We start from the raw sequence: 20,245 nt of genomic DNA, 5'->3' as shown, positions 1-20,245 counted from the left end.
CAAGCTTTTAGATTTTCAATGATTTCAAAAAAGTAATCTCAATTTAAATGTGCTTGTTTAATTTGTCCAAGCCCGGGGCTGTGAATATTATATTTTGAAACAGACATAAATTCTTACAGAAGTCACTGATATTTTGTTGCGGATAAAATGTGTCAAGTTCTACATACCCTACAAATGACCTGTTCTTTCCTTCTTGATCAGATTTCTTGAAAGAAGAGACAACCCTCATTGTTTCTATTTTCTTGCATCCTGGTCACTCTTGGATCCATTTCCATCTGCTGTCCACTTCAACCAGTCCACTGGAATTGTGGCTCAAGGGAAGGATCAATTCCTAATTGCCAAACCCAGTGGTCATTTTTTTAAGTGGGATCTAACTGGACCCCTGCCACCCTCTTCTGATATTTTTTTTAAACCATCTCTTCCCTATTTGATTCATAGAAACTTTGATCCACCTTTTAAAGGCTGGTATTTTTCAGGACCCTAGGTTCACCAGGAATGTCTCAACTTGAGTCCATAAATCCTAAAAATTTTGTGAGAACTTCATTCATATATGTATATGTGCATGTTGTTTTCCTGCAGAAGGGCCTTCACTGGCTCCTTAGGGATTACCTTGTCCAAGAAAATCCTTCTAAGAGAGCTCACTTGCTCTAATAATTTCACCTGTCATCCATCAGTTGATGTCTTCTACCTGTTTGCCTCAAGCTCAGATCACTCTCTGAATTATTAACTCATTGTTGTCTGGACATTGCTTTGCAGGTATCATGTAGACTTCTTTTTTTTTCAATTTAATTTAATTTTATTATGTTATGTTAGTCACCATACAGTACATCATTAGTTTTTGATGTAGTGTTCCATGATTCATTGTTTGCGTATAACACCCAGTGCTCCATGCAGTACGTGCCCTCCTTGATACCCATCACCAGGCTAACCCATCCCCCCACCTCCCCTCCCCTCTAAAACCCTCAGTTTGTTTCTCGGAGTCCATAGTCTCTCATGGTTCATCTCTCCCTCTGATTTCACCCCTTCATTTTTCCCTTCCTTCTTCTGATGTCCTCCAAGCTATTCCTTATGTTCCACAAATAAGTGAAACCATACGATAATTGACTTTCTCTGCTTGACTTCTTAATTCAGCACGTACAAAATTAAATGCATCTTTTTTCCCCAAACCATTGTCTTTTTTCAGTATTCTCCATGTAAATTGTAGGTACTCCATCCAACCATCATCCAAGCTAGAAACATAAAGGTCACTCTTAGTCCTCCTTCTCAGCTTCCTCCTCTTTTCCCGACTCCTACCCCTATGGCCTTCATCATCCAATCAGTCCCAAAGTCTTATTCATTCCACCTTTTCAGTATTTTCTCTGTGTGTACTCTCTTTTTCATCCCTGGACAACTGTCACAGTTTTCCAACTGGTTGCCCAGCCCTCAGTCAAGTTCTACTCCAATTCATTCTTCATACAGTTTCCAGAGAGATGCAGATAAAAAATAGGAATACATGCAGTAGCTTCAGTGTATCCTGTTGTTTATACTGGCATGGTAGACTACTGCCTGATGGCCCACTGCTTGTTTTTGTAAATAAAGTTTTATCGGAGCACAGCCATACTTATTTATTTATGTATTATCTGTGATTTATTTCAGTGCTACAATAGCAGAGTTGAGTAATTGAAACAGAGACTATGTCCTGCAAAACCTAAAATATTTACCCTCTGGCTGTAAACTCCTGGCCTACAGGGTCAAGATAAATCTCCTTTAGCATGGTATATCAGGACTTTTATAATCTGGTCCTATCTCCATCACCTGATACCTCCCCACTTCTTCCTGAGCACTTGGTCTCTATTCACAGAAGATTGACTTTTGTTCTATTTCATGATCCTTCCATCCACCAGTTGCTTCAGCATCCCCAGGCCTTTCATTTTGTGCTCCTTTCTTCTGCTTCAAATGCATCTCTGGTCCCTTCTTGACTGGATACCTGTCACTTCTCATTTCGGTCCAAGATGAGGTATTACCTTCTCCAGTAGCATTTCCTATATCTTATCTTCCTCTTTTCATTTAATGAGGAGCCCTCTTGGCTCTATAATGATATCCTGAATAGACATCATTCCATTTCCATGTTTTACAATTATTGTTTGTCCCTCCCCCCAGCTAGACTGTGAATTTTTGAAAATTGTGAATTTTGGGGAATCACTGTATCTTTAACTCCAAGAACAGTGCCTTTTCATAATAGGAACTCAGTAATTTTTTGGCTAAAAGAAATAATTTTATATTTAGAAACAGAACTATATAGTTTTCTAGTCCAGCCCCTTGTTTTATGAAAGTGAAGCAGATTCTGTATATTTCCCAAAAAGCACAGAGGAACTTAGTGGCTTATTTGGAATGAGAATCCATAATTGGCTCTAGACTACTACACCACTCTACCAGGATATTCTAGTCCAAAAGAAGAAAAAGGTATTGGGTAATTAAAGTATAACTGTATTTTTAATAATTAATAAATATATCAAAGCACTTGATCTTGTCTCCACTTCTCTGTCCATCAAATGGTCATAATAATATCTGCCTCTAGTATTCCTAAAAGAATAATTTATGACCACAAAGTAGTACAGTAAGTATAAAAGTATAAATATGGCAAATAGGGGAAAGTTCATAAACTGAATGGTGACAAGAGTTTGAATAGATATGATAGCGAATTAAACTTGACTTTTGTTTTTATTTTTTTATTTTTTTAAAGGCTTTGTTTGTTTATTTGACAGAGAGATAGAGAGCACAAGTAGGCAGAGTGGCAGGCAGAGGGAGAGGGAGAAGCAGGCTTCCCACCAAGCAGGGAGCCCAATGCGGGGCTTGATCCCAGGACCCCGGGGCCACAACCTGAGCTGAAGGCAGCTGCTTGACCGACTGAGCCACCAGGCGCCCCAAACATGACTTTTAAATTGATGGAATTTAGAAATCTAGATTTAACTACTGTTCTAAATTACAAGTGTGCTCCCTTTTTAGGAAAAATGGATATAAAGTTTTAACTTAAAATTATTATTTAATTTTGAATTTATATATACATATTTGTGTTTAATTACACTTTACAAATCAATTTGTGTTTAGTTCTTTTCAGTTATAACCCCACCTCCCATAACTCAACATATAAATTTAATATTTAAGGTTGAGATGTAAGTTTTGAGAAAGACATGTATAAAGCAGCATGTATATATCCCCTGAATACCTTCTAGATATTTTTCAGTGCATTTCTGTGAAATTAGATTGAATTTTTATTGGAAAATTACTCTCTCAAATGTATCCATCTCTTTAAAAAGGAGGATATCAGGGGCGCCTGGGTGGCTCCTGGGTGGCAGGTTAAGTGGCTGCCTTTGGCTCGGGTCATGATCCCAGGGCCCTGGGATCGAGTCCCGCATAGGGTTCCCTGCTCAGCAGGGAGCCTGCTTCTCCCTCTCCCACTCCCCCTGCTTGTGTTCCCTCTCTCGCTGTGTCTCTCTGTCAAATAAATAAATAAAATCTTAAAAAAAAATAAAAAAATAAAAAGGAGGATATCACTAGGTTTTACAAAGTATATTCATTTTCTTTTCTTTTCCTTTTGGCTTCACTTTCCTTCTTTCCCTGAGTTTTAAAAATCATTCATTATTTGTCTTCAAGCCATGTAGTTCCTGCTAAATAAGATGTCATCCCCATTCTCTTCCCCTCATCTTCTCCATTTAACAAACTCCCTTCTTCAAACTTTGCTGCACCCTCTTTCTGGGCCCTCCACTTTGTGCTGTTGTTGTGACTCTCCGTGGTCAGTGCTAGCACGGAATTCATCACGCCGTGCTTCCTGACTCATCTTCCCTTCTCAAGCTGCATCCAAAGCTCCCTGAGGCCGGGGTCTATCTCTTGCTAGATCTTGTACTTTGATACTTGCCATCCACCCTATTACACGGTTGGTGCTTCACTGATTCTTTAAAACCCATTTTGATGTGTCCATTTTCGTTATACTTTTAAGAAGTTTCATGCAGAAATGTTCACAATTGTAAAAAGTAATAATGCAAACAAAGATGAAAGCTATTGCCTGAAGCTGTGACATGATTCCTCTGCTCTTCTTCCGCAGATTACAGCTCCCACAGTTTAGGGTTTGACTTATTGGTGTTCATCATCCTGTACCACAATCTCATCCCCATTAGCCTGCTGGTCACTCTGGAAATTGTGAAATGTGTGCAGGCCATGTTTATAAACTGGGTGAGTATTGAAATCAGAATGTTTAAAAAACAGTTCTCTCTTGATCTGTAGCTTTGGTTTTGAAAATCAGCATAGCAGTTCTCACCATGGTGCTAGTACGTGGGCCAGTTGTGCTTCTGACAGGAAAGCCAAACATTGGTGTCAGCCTGACTCCAACATGCCTGGGCCTCTCTGTGTCACTCTTGAGGACACCACTGTTTCATATGTTTATTCTAACTGAAAGGGAAGATTTAAGAGTTAGTGGCTTAGTAGCAACTGTGAAGAGATAGCCCATTAAGAGAGAACCCATTCAGCGGGAAGCCTGCTTCTCCCTCTCCCACTCCCCCTGCTTGTGTTCCCTCTCTCGCTTTGTCTCTCTCTGTCAAATAAATAAATAAATAAAACTTAAGAAAAAAATATAAGATCCTCGAGAGGAGTCCAGTAGACTTATAATAGATTTACATATCTTGGCAAGAGTGACAGAAACAGCTATTTCAGAATCATTTCACATTAAGGAAAAGATATCTTAAGTGAAAGCCATGCATTCACTTAAGTAAATACTTAATAACATGTGACTGAATGAATTTTCCAACTTGAATGTATGGTTGCAATTTTCAGTTCTGTTTTAAAAGATTTTTCCTGGAAGTAAGATTTTTGCTAGATATCTCATTAAAATGATCTCCCTATGCCAATAAATTACCACCACTTGAAGGGTACTGTTATTTTTAACAACCACAAAATGAGACAGAGTGCTTTTAAATGTATTCCCATAATTTTCATAGGAATGCTGGGAGATCAGTGTTATTGCTCCCATTTTACAGATGTAGTAGCTGCAAAGCACCCTCAGGATCCCACAGAGTGAGAGCCTGAGGCAGAGCTGGGATTTGGAAGCCAAGTCTTCCAGTACCAAACCAACGATACACTGACATTTGTTTCTATATAGCATTGCCTCTCCTGAATCAGCTCTGCCAACGTATGTGAGACACTAGCACCCGAGACTCTCCAAGTATTCTAGACTCGCCATTTTGAATTCTTTCTCATGTCAGCCATGTCAGAAGACCAGTGGCGGTACAGTCGACCTGAAGAAATTTTGAGCCTAGTTCTGACTGTGTGTCTCGGCTATTTTGTTCATGTCTTGCAGGATGAAGATATGCATTGTAAAGGAAATAATGTCTATGCCATGGCCAGAACATCCAATCTTAATGAAGAGCTTGGGCAGGTGAGGGCCCCTTCAGGGACTGGGTACGTGACAGGAACTTTGAAGAAGGTGGATCTAGGGAGAGGGTGAGCAAAGCCGGAAGTGCTGAATTCAGCCACAGGCTGTAGTTAATATGATACCTATATGGAGCTTCAAAAGTAGGATTTGTTAAAAATATTGATAATGCATCCTGGGTTGCAACCTAATACAGGTTATTAATGTGCTTAGGAAGAGGCAGGTAGGGAAAGCTTCAGTTAGCTCTCAAGTTTTCACTTAGCTTTTAGGGAGTCACAGGAGCTTGGAGACCTGCTACATGTGGCCATGCTCCTGCTTCCCTAAGGCAGATGACCCTTGGGGAAGCTTCTGGAGCTGCTGTAAAATTTTCCACCTGCCTAACCCGTGTACCCTCAGGCCTTTAGTCCCTGCAATACACTACAAAGGGGCAGAAATGATGCCAGGTTACCAACAGACAGTTGGTTACCTTCTAAATGACAGTGGCGTGGTTACAAGTAGAAATTGTTTTTAAAAACTCCCACAGTTATTTGTCAGTTATACCACAGGACAGCTGGAAGAACCCAACGAACTCCCACGGTTGTGTGGTACCTGACAGGAGGAAGACTTCTGATTGTTATTTTTCTGTAATTACTTTTTGTTCTTAATATATTTTTTTACAAGATTATAATTTTCCCATCTTTCAATTAATTGGAGGCAATATGTAAATTATGGTAAAAGCAGAATTTTGGAGTTAAGCTTCCTGGGAGTGAACCCTGATTTCACCCATTTATAAGCAAAGTCACCATGGGCTTCTTAGGTAACTTGTTGGCCTTCATTCCTCATCTGTAAATCAGGAGAGATGATAGCATCTACTTCAGAAAGTTGTTCGGGGGATTGAATAAGATAATGTATTTGTGGGATGCCTGGGTGGCTCAATCAGTTGAGTCTGCCTTTGGCTCAGGTCATGATCCCAGGGTCCTGGAATCGAGCCCCGCATCTGGCTCCCTGCTCAGCGGGGAGCCTGCTTCTCCCTCTCCCTCTGCGTGCCGCTCTGCCTACTTGTGCTCTCTCTCTGTCAAATAAATAAATAAAATCTTTAAAAAAAAAGATAATGTATTTTTGATATACTCAGCATAGTACCTAGTATGAAGAAGGGATTTAATTAATGCTAATAATTATAACCAGCAATTTGCATATATGCTTTCTAATTTAGGGTCACCTTGTATAGTATCATTTGAATAGAGAGTTCCCAGTAAATAATTATTTTAGAAGGTTTCTGGTGCCTGGAAATGCCTGATAAGAGAACATGAACAGCATTTTTACCTTGGACAAGTAAAGAAGGAGGATGGAATCATCAGCATTCTAGCAACTTTTCTGCTTATGAAAATCTGATTACTTGCTAATCCTCTAAACATATGTTTTCTGTTGACAGTTAGGAAAAGATTCCTTTATCTACCTTGCCTTGTCAGTTGACTCTAGCCTCTTTAGGGTGGTAATTAAATATAATAAAACTGGCTGTGGAACTCAAGCTTTAAAAATTAATTATATTGTTTATGTAGGTAATACATAAAGATAAGGGCAGAAATCAATGAAATTGAATATTGTCTTATTAATTAATTAATTAAACCCTATAGAGGGTTTAATATTCAGAATATATCAAAAAACTACAACTCAATTGCAAACCACAAATAACCCAATTCAAGAATTGGCAAGGGATTTTAATAGGCATTTCTCCAAAGAATATATATAAATGGACAATAAGCACATGAAAAGTGGTCAACATTACTAATATTTAGGGAAAAGCAAATTAAGACCTCATTGAGACACCATTTCATGCCCACTAGGATGGCTACTATAAAACAATAATACCAACAGAGAGCAACAAGTGTTCATGAGGACGTGGAGAGAATGGAACCCTTGTGCACTCCTGGTGAAACTATAAAATGATGCAGCCACTGTGGAAAACAGTATGGGGAAACCTCGAAAAATTAAACTGAGGATTACCATATGTTCCAGCAATCCAACTTTTGGGTATTTTCATGAAATAATTGAGAGTAGGGACTCAAAAACTGTATGCAGGTGTTTTTAGCAGCCTTACTTACAATAGCCAAATGGTGGAAACAACTGAAATTCCCATCAATAGGTAAATGGTTAAACAAAATGTGGTATATACATGAAATGGAATATCATTCAGCCCCGAAAATGATTGAAATTCAGAAACATGCTACAACATGGATGGACCTTGAATCTCACACTAAATGAAACATGCCAGACACAAAAGGACAAGTAGTATATGATTCCACTTATATGAGGTACCTGGAATAGTCAGACTCACACAGAAACAGCATAGTGGTTACCTGGGGCCACGGGACAGGAGAGAATGAAGGGTTAACTATATCGTTGAGGTGATAAGAGGTTTCAGTTTGGGATGATGAAAAAGTTCTGGAGGTGGATGGTGGTGATGGTTGCACAATTATGTGAATGTGCTCAATAACATTTAAAAATGGTTAAAATGGCAAATTTTATCTAGGTACATTTTACCACAATAATAAAAAATGCTTTAACACTGCCTCTTTCCCTTTTTTACTGAGCTATAATTGACACATAGGATTATATTAGTTTCAGGTGTACAGCATAATGGTTTGATATTTGTAAATATTGCAAAATGACCATCACGATACATCTAGTTAACATCTGTCACCATATATAGTTACAGAGTTTTGGTGATGAGAACTTTTGAATTTGCAATAGAGTATTTTTTTTTGAAAATGCAATATAGTATTATTAACTGTAATCACCATGCTCAGGATTTATTTTATAACTGGAAGTTTGTACCTTTTGACCCCCTTTGCCCATTTTGCTCACCCAACACTCCCTGCCTCTGGCAACAACCAATTTTTTCTCTGTAGCTATGAGTTTAGTTATTTTTTTCAGATCACACATGTGAGATCATGTGGCATTTGTCTCTTTGTCCGACTTATTTCAGGTAGCATAATGCCCTTAAAGTCTTTTAATGTTATACAAACGGCAAGATCTTCTTTCTTATGGCTGAATTGTGTGTGTGTGTGCACGTGTGTGCATAATTATGTATCATTATATATACACCACATTTTCTTTATCCGTTCATCCATTGACAGACACTCAAGTTGTTTCATCTTGACTATTGTAGATAATGCTGCCATGAACATGGGGGTACTTACATTTTTTCAAATTAGTTTTTTCATTTTCTTCAGATAAATACCCAGAAATGGAATTGCTCGTAGTTCTATTTTTAATTTTTTGAGGAGCTTCCATGCTGTTTTCCATAGTGGTTGCCTCAATTTACATTCCCACCAACAGTGCACCAAGGGTTCCCTTTTCTCCACATCCTCACCAACACTTGTTATTTTTTGTCTTTTGGTAATCGCCATTCTAAGGTGTGAAAGTGATATCTCATTATGGTTCTGATTTGTAGTTCACTGATGATTAGTGATGCTGAGCATCTTTTCATGTGTCTGGTGGCCATTTGTATGTCTTCTTTGGAAAAACATCTGTTGAGATCCTCTCCTCGTTTTTTAAGTTGGATTGCTATTTTGCTGTTGCATCATATGAGTTCTTTATATATTCCGGATACTAACCCCCCTCACCAAATATATGATTTGCAAATATTTTCTCCCATTCGTTGTGTTGCCTTTTTATTTTGTTGGTGGTTTGCTTTGCTTTACAGAAGCTTTTTAATTTAATGTAGTCCCACTTCTTTATTTTTGCTTTTGTTGTCTTAGTTTTTAGTGTCAAATCCAAAAAAATTCTCACCAAGACTGATATCAAAGATCTTACTACCTATGTTTTCTTCTAGAGATTTTATTGTTTCAGTTTCTTCTGTTCAAGTCTTTAGTCCGTTTTGAGTTACTTTTTCATATGGTGTAAGAAAGTGGTCCAGTTTCATTTTTTTGCATGTAGTTATCCAGTTTATTGAAGAGACTGTCATTTATTTATTGAATACCATTTTTTGAAGAGGCTGTCCTTCACCTAATGTGTATTTTTGGCTCCTTTGTTATAAATTAATTGATGATAGGTGTGTTCGTTATTTCTGAGTTCTCTATTCTGTTCCATTGATCTGTGTGTCTGTTCTTATGCCAGTACCATACCTTTGGATTGCTATAGCTTTGTAATGGAGTTTGAAATCAGGAAGCATGATGCCTCCAGCTTTGTTCTTTTTCAAGATCGCCTTGGTTATTTGGGGTCTTTTGTCATTCCATACACATTTTAGGATTGTTTGTTCTAAATCTGTGAAAAATGCCATTAGAATCTTGATGGGGGTTACTTTGAATCTGTAGTTGGCTTTGCGTAGTATGGACATTTTAACAATGTTGATTCCTCCAATGCGTGAATGTGGAGTATCTTTCCATTTGTTTGTGTCTTTTTCACTTTTTTTTTTATCAGTGTATAGGTCTTTCCCTTCCTTGCTTAAATTTATTCCTAGGTATTTTATTCTTTTTAATGCAATTGTAAATGAAATTGTTAATTTCTCTTTTTCTGGTAATTCATTATTGTATAGAAATGCAGTATTACACCATATGTTAACTAACTAGAATTTAAATAAAAATTTTTAAAAAATTAAAATTAAAAAGAGTGAACCATAACGTAAACTATGGACTTCAGTAATAATGATAAGGCAGTGTAGGTTTTTTGACTGTGACAGATGTACCACTCTGGGGCAGGATGTCAATAGTGGGAGAGGCTAATCATGTGCTGGAGCAGAAGATATATGAGAATGCTATACTTTCCACTAAATTTTGCTGTTAACTTAAAACTGCTCTAAAAAATAAAGTCTATTTTAAAAAAACTCAAATAAAAAAAATTAAAAAGAAAACAAATGCAATAGATTTTTGTATGTTGACTTTATATCCTGTAACTTTACTGAATCCATTGATTCTAACAGGTTTTTGGTGCAGTCTTTAGGGTTTTCTATATATGAAATGTCCTCTGCAAATAGTGACAGTTTTACTTCTTCTTTTTTAATTTGGATGCCTTTCATTTATCTTGCCTAATTGTTCTGGCCAGGATTTCCAATGCTATGTTGAATAAAGTGGTGAGGGGAGGCACCCCTTCTTGTTTCTGATCTTAGAGGAAAAGCCTTCAGCTTTTCACCGTTGACCATTGGTGTTAGCAGCAGGCTTGTCACATTGACCTTTATTATGGTGAGGTTTGTTCCTTTAACCCCACTTCATTGAGAGTTTTTATCATAAATGGATATTGAATTTTGTAAAATATTTTTTCAGCCTCTATTGAGATGGTTGTATGATTTTTGTCCTTTATTTTGTTAATGTGGTATATCACATTGATTGATTTAACTATTCTTATATCCCTAGAATAAATTCTACTTGATTATGTTGTGTAATCCTTTCAATGTACTGCTGAATTCAATTTGCTAATGTGTTGTTAAGTATTTTTGCATCTATGTTCATCAGGGATATTGGCCTGTAATTTTTTTTCTTGTGGTGTCTTTGTTTGGTTTTGGGGTGTGTGTGTGTGTCTATATATCTATTTAATGTTTTCTAGAGACTTTTGATGAGATTTCTTGTGGCAAAAAAATGAACTTGGACTTCTGATTTTCTTAGGTTTGATGGCTTGAAATTTACTTTGCTTATTAGCATAGAAATTTCCCTGCAGTGTAAAACAAAGAAAAGAGAATCTCTGAAAGAAGTATAAATATTAAAGGTAGAATTTTTATAAACTGAACTTCCTGTTTCCTAAAAGTCCAAAGATTTTGAGGATTTGAAGAGAAAGAACTTGATTTTGTCTTTGTTCTCTAAATATAGTTTATGTTGTTTATCATGTTTGTTTTTTCTTTGTTTAGGTAAAATACTTATTTTCTGATAAAACAGGAACCCTCACTTGCAATATTATGACATTTAAGAAGTGTACCATCGCAGGTATAATTTATGGGTAAGTGTTCTTATTGCCATACTCTGTTGAAAATTCTCGTTTTTGTCTTAAATTAATTAGCCTTTATTTACTTCAAAACTTATATGAATTTCTAATAACATAGCTATATCTGAATGAGATGCCTGGGTGATAGACATTGGGGAAGGTATGTGCTATGGTGAGTGCTGTGAATTGTGTAAGACTGATGAATCACAGACCTGTACCCCTGAAACAAATAATACATTATATGTTAAAATAGTAGGAAGGGAAAAATGAAGGGGGGGGAATCGGAGGGGGAGATGAACCATGAAAGACTATGGACTCTGAGAAACAAACTGAGGGTTCTAGAGGGGAGGAGGTGGGGGGATGGGTTAGCCTGGTGATGGGTATTAAAGATGGCACATACTGAATGGAGCACTGGGTGTTATATGCAAACAATGAATCATGGGACACTACATCATCAAAAACTAATGATGTAATGTATGGTGATTAACATAACATAATAAAAATAAATAAAACTTACTATAACCCAAATGAAAATTTGCAGTTGTTAAAAAAATAAGGTTTATATTTACTTTTATATGCGCTTAGAATTCCTAAAGCATTTTATATCTATAGTCTTAAAACCATTATATTTCCTCCCTCATTTTCCCTCAGAAATCAGTCAGACAGAAGTGATATCAATTTGGAAAAGTTAAGGTAACTAGACAACATTCTTTTCTACTTTGTCCTTGCTCCTCCCTTCCCGCGCCCCCCCATGGACTTTTTATCAGTATTGGAGTTCTGATATATGATAACACAGCTGTCCCTTGTCAAGACCTACAAAGGCAGTTCCCAGAAATCTCCCCTGGATAGATCTTTCCCATGTGATATTCAAAGAACCCAGAATCCAGGCTTTGATTTGTTGCTTTTATAGTTACTCTGTCTTAAATTCTGTATAACTATATGGAATTTCACAAAAATTTAGGCATTTTCTAATGCCATTTTGCAACCTGAGTCCTGATAGGATTATAATTTGATAGAACTTTAAATATTTACTATATAGTTTACCCTTGAACAACACAGAGGATAGGGGTGCTGACCGTCCCCACGCAGCTGAAAATCCGTGTATAGCTTTTACCTCCCCAATTAACTACTAAAAGCCTACTGTTGGACCAGAAACCTTACTGATAATATAAACAGTTGATTAACACACATTTTGTATGTGTATTATATAGGGTGCTCTTACAATAAAGCTAGAGAAAAGAAAATGATAACTAAGAAAATTACAAGGAAGACAAAATACATTGACTGTATGAGAAAAATCTGTGTATAAGTGGATCTGCACAGTTGATACCCATGTTATTCAAGCTCTACAAACTTGATACTGTAACTTACTGAAAACGTGTTCACTTGAGGTCCATTTGATTGCTGACTGGCCCCATCAGGAATTTTAGTTACAACAAATCTTCTCTGTTCTTCCTCAGTCTGTCACCCTCTGTCATCACAGAGTCCTGTGAATTTAATGACCCAAAATTACTGCAGAACTTTGAAAATGACCATGTAAGTCTGCTATTTTCACTTAAAGCCAACAGGGGTAATGCTACATAACTTTAAAAAATATATATGGTTTATTAAAAGGTATAATTTTCTCAGCCAGGACAGAGTCTTGAAATTTTTTTTTGATGTTAATAAACAGTGGACTTCATACTGATATTAGGAGGAGTGTGCTACACTTGTTAGTGTCAATGAATCCAAACATTAAGAAAGAATATTTTACTATGTAGCAATCTATGTAAGAAAATCTCTAAATGCTTCTAAGCTATTTGGTTCTATTGTATGTTACCAATATCTTCACTTACCAGTTTTAAGATACTGATCTACTTGATTTGAAATCTTGATCTTCTCAAAAATAAAAGTGATCTTTTAAAACATAAAGCTGTACATGCCCTTCCTTTGCTTAAAAACCTTCAGTGAACTGACACCCCCTCTTAAGATAAAATCCTAATTCATTACTGTGACTTTCTCTCCATCCTCATTCTGTGTCATTGTTCTCCTTGTTCAAGATGCTGGAGTCACACTTGTCTTGAAGTTCACAAACCTATGAATCTGTTTCCTGACTCAGGGCCTTTGAAAGTGCTATTCCCTTTGCCTAGTATGTACCACAGTCACATGTCAGTGAACACAGCTAACTAACCTTTCCATTTAGGTCTTAATTTAAATATTATCTCCTCGATGTATTCCCCCCCCATCACCTCCCTAAAATAGGTCCCTCTATTCTCTGTAACAACCCCTATTTTTTCCTCCAGCTTTGAGAAACCTCTTTCCCCAGTGAGACTAGAAGCTCCAAGAGAGCAGGGTCATCTTCACTGAGGTCTCCCCAGCCCTGCACTGTCTCTACCTCGGTGGCCACTCCACAAACACATTTTGAATGCATGATATGGTTTTTAGTCAGTGCCTGACTCTGTGTACCTGAAGTGAAACCACAGTTGATACAAATTGCAGACTATATATTAAGTCTTATGTCACTGGTCTTGGAAGAGACTCATTAGCTCTGTGCCTTTTTTATAGCCCACGAAAGATTATATAAAGGAATTTCTTACCCTGTTATGTGTGTGCCACACTGTTGTTCCTGAGAGAGACGGAAAGAATATAATCTACCAGGCTTCCTCCCCAGGTAGGTGCTGTGTGCCCCTAGAGCTCCTGGTAGGTGATGAGCCTTGAGAAGAGGCAATATACTCCTGCTGATCCCTGGATTGCTCCTGTGTTTCTCCTTCCCCAGACTTCTCACGGGTCAGGGGTACTCATGGTACTGGGTAGTTACTGGGGCTCTTCCCTACACCCCCAAAGACTGCCATAAGGAGGCTGGTCAGGAGGGCTCTCTGAGCTGGGGTTCAATAGAACATTTACTTATAACCAGTAACAAGGCAGGAGTAAGGTTAAGGCACTGCACCATGTTGTGGAGATTCTCTTAATGGCTTTAGAACAAAACCATAATGAGTACTAGGAAAGAACTATATCTGAACCCCCCTAAAAAAGGCCTATTTAACCAAATTTCCTCTTTTATGAATGCCTTCTGGTACCTAGATAAGTGCATTTGGATCAAAAAAAAAAAAAAGGCCAAGTTTAAAAAAATATTCATGGTGTTTTAGTACTGGAGAATGGAAATCTGTTTCAATTAAATTCGGTATTAACGTATTTGCTCCATCTCCATTAATAGACTTTTTATTGACAGATGAAGCAGCTTTAGTGAAGGGAGTGAAGAAGCTTGGCTTTGTTTTTACTACAAGAACGCCAACCTCTGTCACTGTAGAAGCTGTGAGTAACGTCTTACATACTTTCTCATGGTTTACACGCCCCTTCCAGAGAGACAGAAGTAGAGTAGTTGAGCGGAGAAGCTCTGGAATCTCAGAGCCTGGGATTCCCACCTGGACCCACACTTTTTCAGCCATATTCTCAGGCATGTTCCTTAACTTCTGTGTTTGCCCCAATCTTCTTATCACGCATGTCATAGGGTTTTTGTGAGGATTAAATGAGTTAATATATGTAAAGCAATTGGAATTAGTGCTTGGAGCAGAGAGAGTGCTCAATAAAAGTGAGCTATTTAAAAAAGAATCATCAGATCTTCAAGAAATATACTATTTTTTAACGAAAAATTAAAAATTTTCAAACTTTTTTGGTGAGTTCTCTTGTGTTGATTTGTTCATTATATGTAATATATGTTATGTATCTGTTTTTCTTGTTTTGTCTTGATGACCACTTACCACAAGCCTTTGATACTATGGGGAAGAATTGAAGCAATGTGAACATGGTGCCCAACACACTCAGTTTTTTTCCTAGTAGTTAAGGATGCCTACTAGACATTCAGTCCTTAGAATGGACTGACTGATTCATCTTTATATCTGTAGTATGTGCCACATGGACAACTCTCAAATTATTTGAAATTCTGAATTGCCTTATTGGTGAATTGATCATGGCTACAGGAAGTCAAGAGGCTGTAACTGGAAAAATTTAGAAAAGAAAGCAAGTTTAATTGATATAGAATTTTATAGCATGCCATCTCTTTCCCTGGGTACCTCTTCAAATTAACGATTAAGGATTTTGTTTGATCTGTGCAATTTTATGAAAAGACTTGTTTTCCCATTTCTGCTGTTGATTGTCTCACTTACTCCATATAACCTTGCAACATGAGAGTATTCATAAAATGTTTCTAGTAGTGCTGATTTTATATTGAAAGAGGTGTTTTAGTCTTAAATCTGCCCTTTGAGAAGTATTTTTGCCAATAGTCCCCCAGTTTGCAAACAATGTTCTTGCCAGAAGAGGGCACCATTATTTCATCAGGTTTGCAAGGAAATGTGTTATTTTGAAAAAGATGTGTAGTTGTAGGGTAGGTAAAACTTTTTTCTGATTGGGAGAATGAGCTCTTTTGCAGGATGAGTACTTTTTTTTTCCCCCCTCGGGTAAGAAGATGTTGTCTTATCTTCCTGTAGATGGGAGAAAACTTCACATTTGAAATTCTTAATGTCCTGGAGTTTTCTAGGTAAGATACCTTTTCATTCTGTTCATGTATCCCCCGGGGCTCCTTCTGTGACTCTTCAGTTAAGATTTGGTAATGCAAATCAAAACTTTGATATAGAATCACAAAATTCTAGTTAGCTTCCATCCACTCTTTAATCTGAGCCTGGTGCTCCCTTCTTTGGGTATCATTAGGCCAAATCCCTTTTTGTAGCTGAGAGGAGGTCCCATACCTCTCCTTCCTAGCACTTGTCAGAATCAGACTTGAGGTTTACATCTGGGTTACTACTTACTGACTGTGTTGCCAACTCGACTCTCAGTTCCAGGAGGGCGGGAGTCACCTTCTGTGGAAGTAAGTGCTCAATAAATATTTGATGAATGGATGAACATTGGATATTATTTTTCCAAATAAACCCAACACTATTTCTTTAAAAAGAGATAGTGAATTAATTCCTTTTTGTCTCCCCCAAAGGAAACAATGTGCATACAAATCCTTCTCTCCCCGGAGACTTCAGAGGGCCTCCTGGTCCAGCCGCTGTGGCCTGATCCCCAAAGCCTAGCGGGGGAATATTGGTGATGATTTTATTTTCATTGCCCTGTTTTGAAGATTCACAAAGTCTCATCTCTTAGACCATCTGAGCATTTCTAATGTAGAATCTGAAAAGTTAGAAAAGGAAATGCTAGAAATTTAGAAAAGGAATAATTCATTCTTTTCAAAGCCAGATGACTTTTTTAAATCATGTTTTTTTAATGCCTTGTTGGCCAATGACACATTAAAAAAAAAAAAAACGCTTTGAACCTCAGTAAAGTTGTTGTCAGCTTCTCTTTTCTCTAGGAAAGCTTTTTCTCAAAACTTTTTTTTATAAGAAAATGTATCTTAATGTTCATTTTAGCTTTCCCTACTACTGGAACACTCGTTTCCTGTCCTTAAAATAATGAGCTCCTAGTTAGGTGACACTTAAATAACTCAATTGCCTTGAGTAGTGTTCTAACAGCTAAGTAGGTAAAGCAATTGCTAGTCCCTGTCCCTTTTGACAAGTACTTTCTAGCTCAAGGGCTCAGGTGTAGGATTACTCACTGGGATCCTCCTTGGATCGTACAACACATAGAGTTGTGGGATATGACGATTATCTGAGAAGGTGCTGAGTGACTGTTTGGGTCTCTTAAAAAGTGGTTATAGGCCATGGAGAGCCATTCAAGGGTTATGGTCAGGGAGTGACAAGATGTGGAAGAAGGCAAAAAAAAAAAAAAAGAAAAAAAAAGAAACCAAACCTGATTGAGCCCCACATCGGGGGCGCCCCCTGCTTGTGCTCTCTCTCTCTGTCAAATAAGTAAATAAATCATTTATTTGACAGAGAGAGACAGCGAGAGAGGGAACACAAGCAGGCAGAGGGAGAGGGAAAAGCAGCCTCCCCGCTGAGCAAGGAGCCTGATGCGGGGCTCGATCCCAGGATGCTGGGATCATGACCTGAGCCAAAGGCAGATGCTTAATGACTGAGCCACCCAGGCGCCCCTCTTTTTTTTTTTTTTTTTTTTTTAAAGAATCTCAGTTTAAAATGTAGGTAAATCAGAAAAGGAGAAAGAAACACATTGGCCTTTTCACTAACGGTCAGCTGAGGACTTGTAAATTTGGTTTTGTGTGTGTGCCTTAGCACCATGTACTGAGGAACATAGAAGCTAATAATAATTCTTATATTGTTTTAGTAATAGAAAAAGGATGTCTGTAATTGTCCGAACTCCTACAGGAAATCTCCGGCTCTACTGCAAAGGGGCTGTGAGTATAGGGATTCATTATTCATATTAACTCCTTCCCTCTGTTTCAACAACTTGTAGGAAGCCTTTTACAACTTCACAATATTTTTAAATGGTGTTACTTTGTGTCTGCTGTTGGGCTGGTTGTTGAGAGATTTATCCAAGACTGAAACAGAGTAGCCCCAAAGCTTCCCCAACAGTCAAGCCCATTGAAATTTATGGTGGTTCACACCAGAGTGTTTATTAAGCTTTAATGTCAGTGACAAATTTGTTGTCACTCAGTTGTTCTGTGGAGAACTAATGGTTAGATTGTTGAGGCTAAGGGTTTATTAGCAGGAATTTTGATCCCAGTTTCCAGCCCAAAGTGTTTGGATTTGGTAAATCTCAGGAAATGGCTTAACCTCCGTAAAAACCTTTTTTTTTTTAAGAACTTATATATTTGTTCACAGCCATAGGCAATTAAAAGAAAAACAGCTTTATTCAGGTAAAAGTGACATAAAATAAACTGCACATATTTAAAGTGTACATTTTGATAAGTTTTGACACCAATGTGCTTTTTGTCACTCTAGACTCATTTGCGTTTACTAAATTTTATATAAAGTCACGTAGGATATATGGCTTTTTGTCTGGCTTTTTTTTACTCATAATTATTTTAAAATTCATTCATGTTGTAGCTCATATTAATAGTTCATTTCTTCATATTGCTGAGTGGTGTTCCATTGTATGGATATATCAGTTTGTTCATCCATCACCTGTTAATGGACTTTTTGTTTGCAGTTTTGTCTACTACAAACAATGCTCCTATAAACATTTGTGTACAAGTCCTTGTATGGGCACATAGTTTCATTTCTCTTTGGTAAATATCTAGCAGTAAAATGGCTAGATCAATGGTAGGTGTATTTTAACTTTTTAAAAAACCACCAAACTGTGGTCACATTTCTACCAGCCATTGTCACCAGCACTTGGCATGGTTAGTCTCTTTAATTTTAGCCATTCTCATAGGTGTGTATCTCATTGCGATTTTAATTTACATTTCCATGCCATGACTGATGATAGTGAGCATCTTTTCATGTTCTTATTTGCCATCTGTGTTGGGGGTTCTCAAGATTACCCATATGTTTTTAGTGGATCTCTAAAAGGATTCATGATTATATGCATGGCTAAGATGTATTATAGTAATGTAGCAAGGACACACAACCAGATTATAAGGGAAAAAGACAGGCAGAGTCTGGAGGAATCCATGTGCAGGCTTCCCATGGGTGTTATACAGGGAAAGTTTCTATCAGCTCAAAGAATTGAATACCAGCCAAGTCCCTTAGATGCTATCCAAGAACCAACCTTGTAAGGAGGTCTTTCTAAGGATAACATTCTCTGACCTGCTTTGGTAACTCTTTTCTGTGCACCATCCACTTATTTTCTTTGGTGAAATGTCTGCTTAAATATTTGTCCCTGTTTTTATAACTGTTTGTGTTTCTTTGTATTGAGTTTTGAGAGTTCTTTTTTAATTTTTGGATATAAGTTCCTTATTAGATACATGATCTGCAAATATCTGTGGCTTTTTTCATTCTCTTAACAGGTCTCTGAAGAACAGGAATTTGTAATTTTGATGAAGTCCGATTTAACAATTTGTTCCTTTATGGGTCATGCTTTTAGTGTCCTAGCTAACAAATTTTTGCCTAATTCAAGGTCACAAAGATTTCCTCCTGTTTTATCCTCCTTTTATAGTTTTAGGTTTTACACTTACTTCTGGGATCCATCTTGAGTGATTTTGGGATATGGTATGAGACATGAGTAGGAGTTCTTTTTTACAGATGAATATCTAATTTCACAGCACCATTTATTAAACTGTTTATTCGTCCTTCACTGAATTGCCTTTGCACTTTTGTAAAAAATGAACTGTTTATATATATGTGGGTCTATTTCTGGACTTTCTGTTTTCTATCATTGTTTCGTTGGTTATCTTTACACCAATACCACAGTATCTTGATTATATTACTTTATAATAAGTCTTAAAATCAGATATCATGAATTTTCCAACTTTGTTCTTTTTCAAAGTTGTTTTGAATGTTCTGGAACCTTTGCATTTCCATATGAGTTTCATACTTTTTTTGAAGATGCTTTTTATCATATTAAGGAAATTTCCTCCAATTCCTAGTTGGCTGAGATTTTAAAAAAATCAGTAATGGATGTTAAATTTTGTCAAATAGTTTTCTTGATTTGATTGAGATACTAATATGATTTTGTGCCTGTTAATATGGTAAATTACATTGAATTGATTTTTTAATGTTAAACCTATCTTGTATTCCTGAGATAAGCCCCATTTGTTCATGATATATTATCCTTTTTCTGTATAGTTGGATTCACTTTCCTAAAGTTTTATTTAGAATTTTTGCATCTACTTTCAAAAGGGATAGTGATCTTTAATTTTCCTTTCTTGTAATGTCTTTGATTTTTAATGCTGACCCTATGAAATTAACGGGGAGGACTCTTTCCTTTTCAGTTTTCTGGAAAAGTGTGCATGGAATTGAGATTGTTCTTTAAATGTTTGCTAGAATTTACCAGAAAGCCATCTGGACCTGAGGGTAGGCTAGCTAGACAGTTATTAGTTTTATTTATTTTTTCACTTATAGGTTTTATTGATCTCCCTAAAGAAATTGCTTTCAGATTTGATTTTTCTTGAATGTTTCTCTGTCTTCTGTTTCATTAATTTCT

At 37.0% G+C, this 20,245-nt stretch overlaps 1 protein-coding gene across 1 annotated transcript in view; it reads left to right on the top strand.

The window, feature by feature from the left end:
* LOC114211960 (phospholipid-transporting ATPase IB-like) overlaps positions 1-20,245 on the top strand; it is a 229,618-nt gene that overhangs the window by 47,948 nt on the left and 161,425 nt on the right. Inside the window, exons 11-19 of the mRNA XM_088021973.1 lie at positions 4,082-4,209; positions 5,330-5,407; positions 11,220-11,308; positions 11,945-11,986; positions 12,754-12,829; positions 13,838-13,943; positions 14,502-14,584; positions 15,757-15,806; positions 17,486-17,555. Coding sequence (XP_087878099.1) covers positions 4,082-4,209; positions 5,330-5,407; positions 11,220-11,308; positions 11,945-11,986; positions 12,754-12,829; positions 13,838-13,943; positions 14,502-14,584; positions 15,757-15,806; positions 17,486-17,555 — 722 coding nt within the window. The remainder of the gene's footprint in view (positions 1-4,081; positions 4,210-5,329; positions 5,408-11,219; positions 11,309-11,944; positions 11,987-12,753; positions 12,830-13,837; positions 13,944-14,501; positions 14,585-15,756; positions 15,807-17,485; positions 17,556-20,245) is intronic.

Source organism: Eumetopias jubatus, unplaced genomic scaffold, assembly GCF_037043125.1.
Source record: "Eumetopias jubatus isolate StellerSeaLion01/CBP00866 unplaced genomic scaffold, mEumJub1_p1.0 scaffold_3, whole genome shotgun sequence".
Lineage (NCBI taxonomy): Eukaryota > Metazoa > Chordata > Mammalia > Carnivora > Otariidae > Eumetopias > Eumetopias jubatus.
Note: the sequence above shows the minus strand (reverse complement) of the source record. Positions and strands in the feature narration are given on the sequence as shown.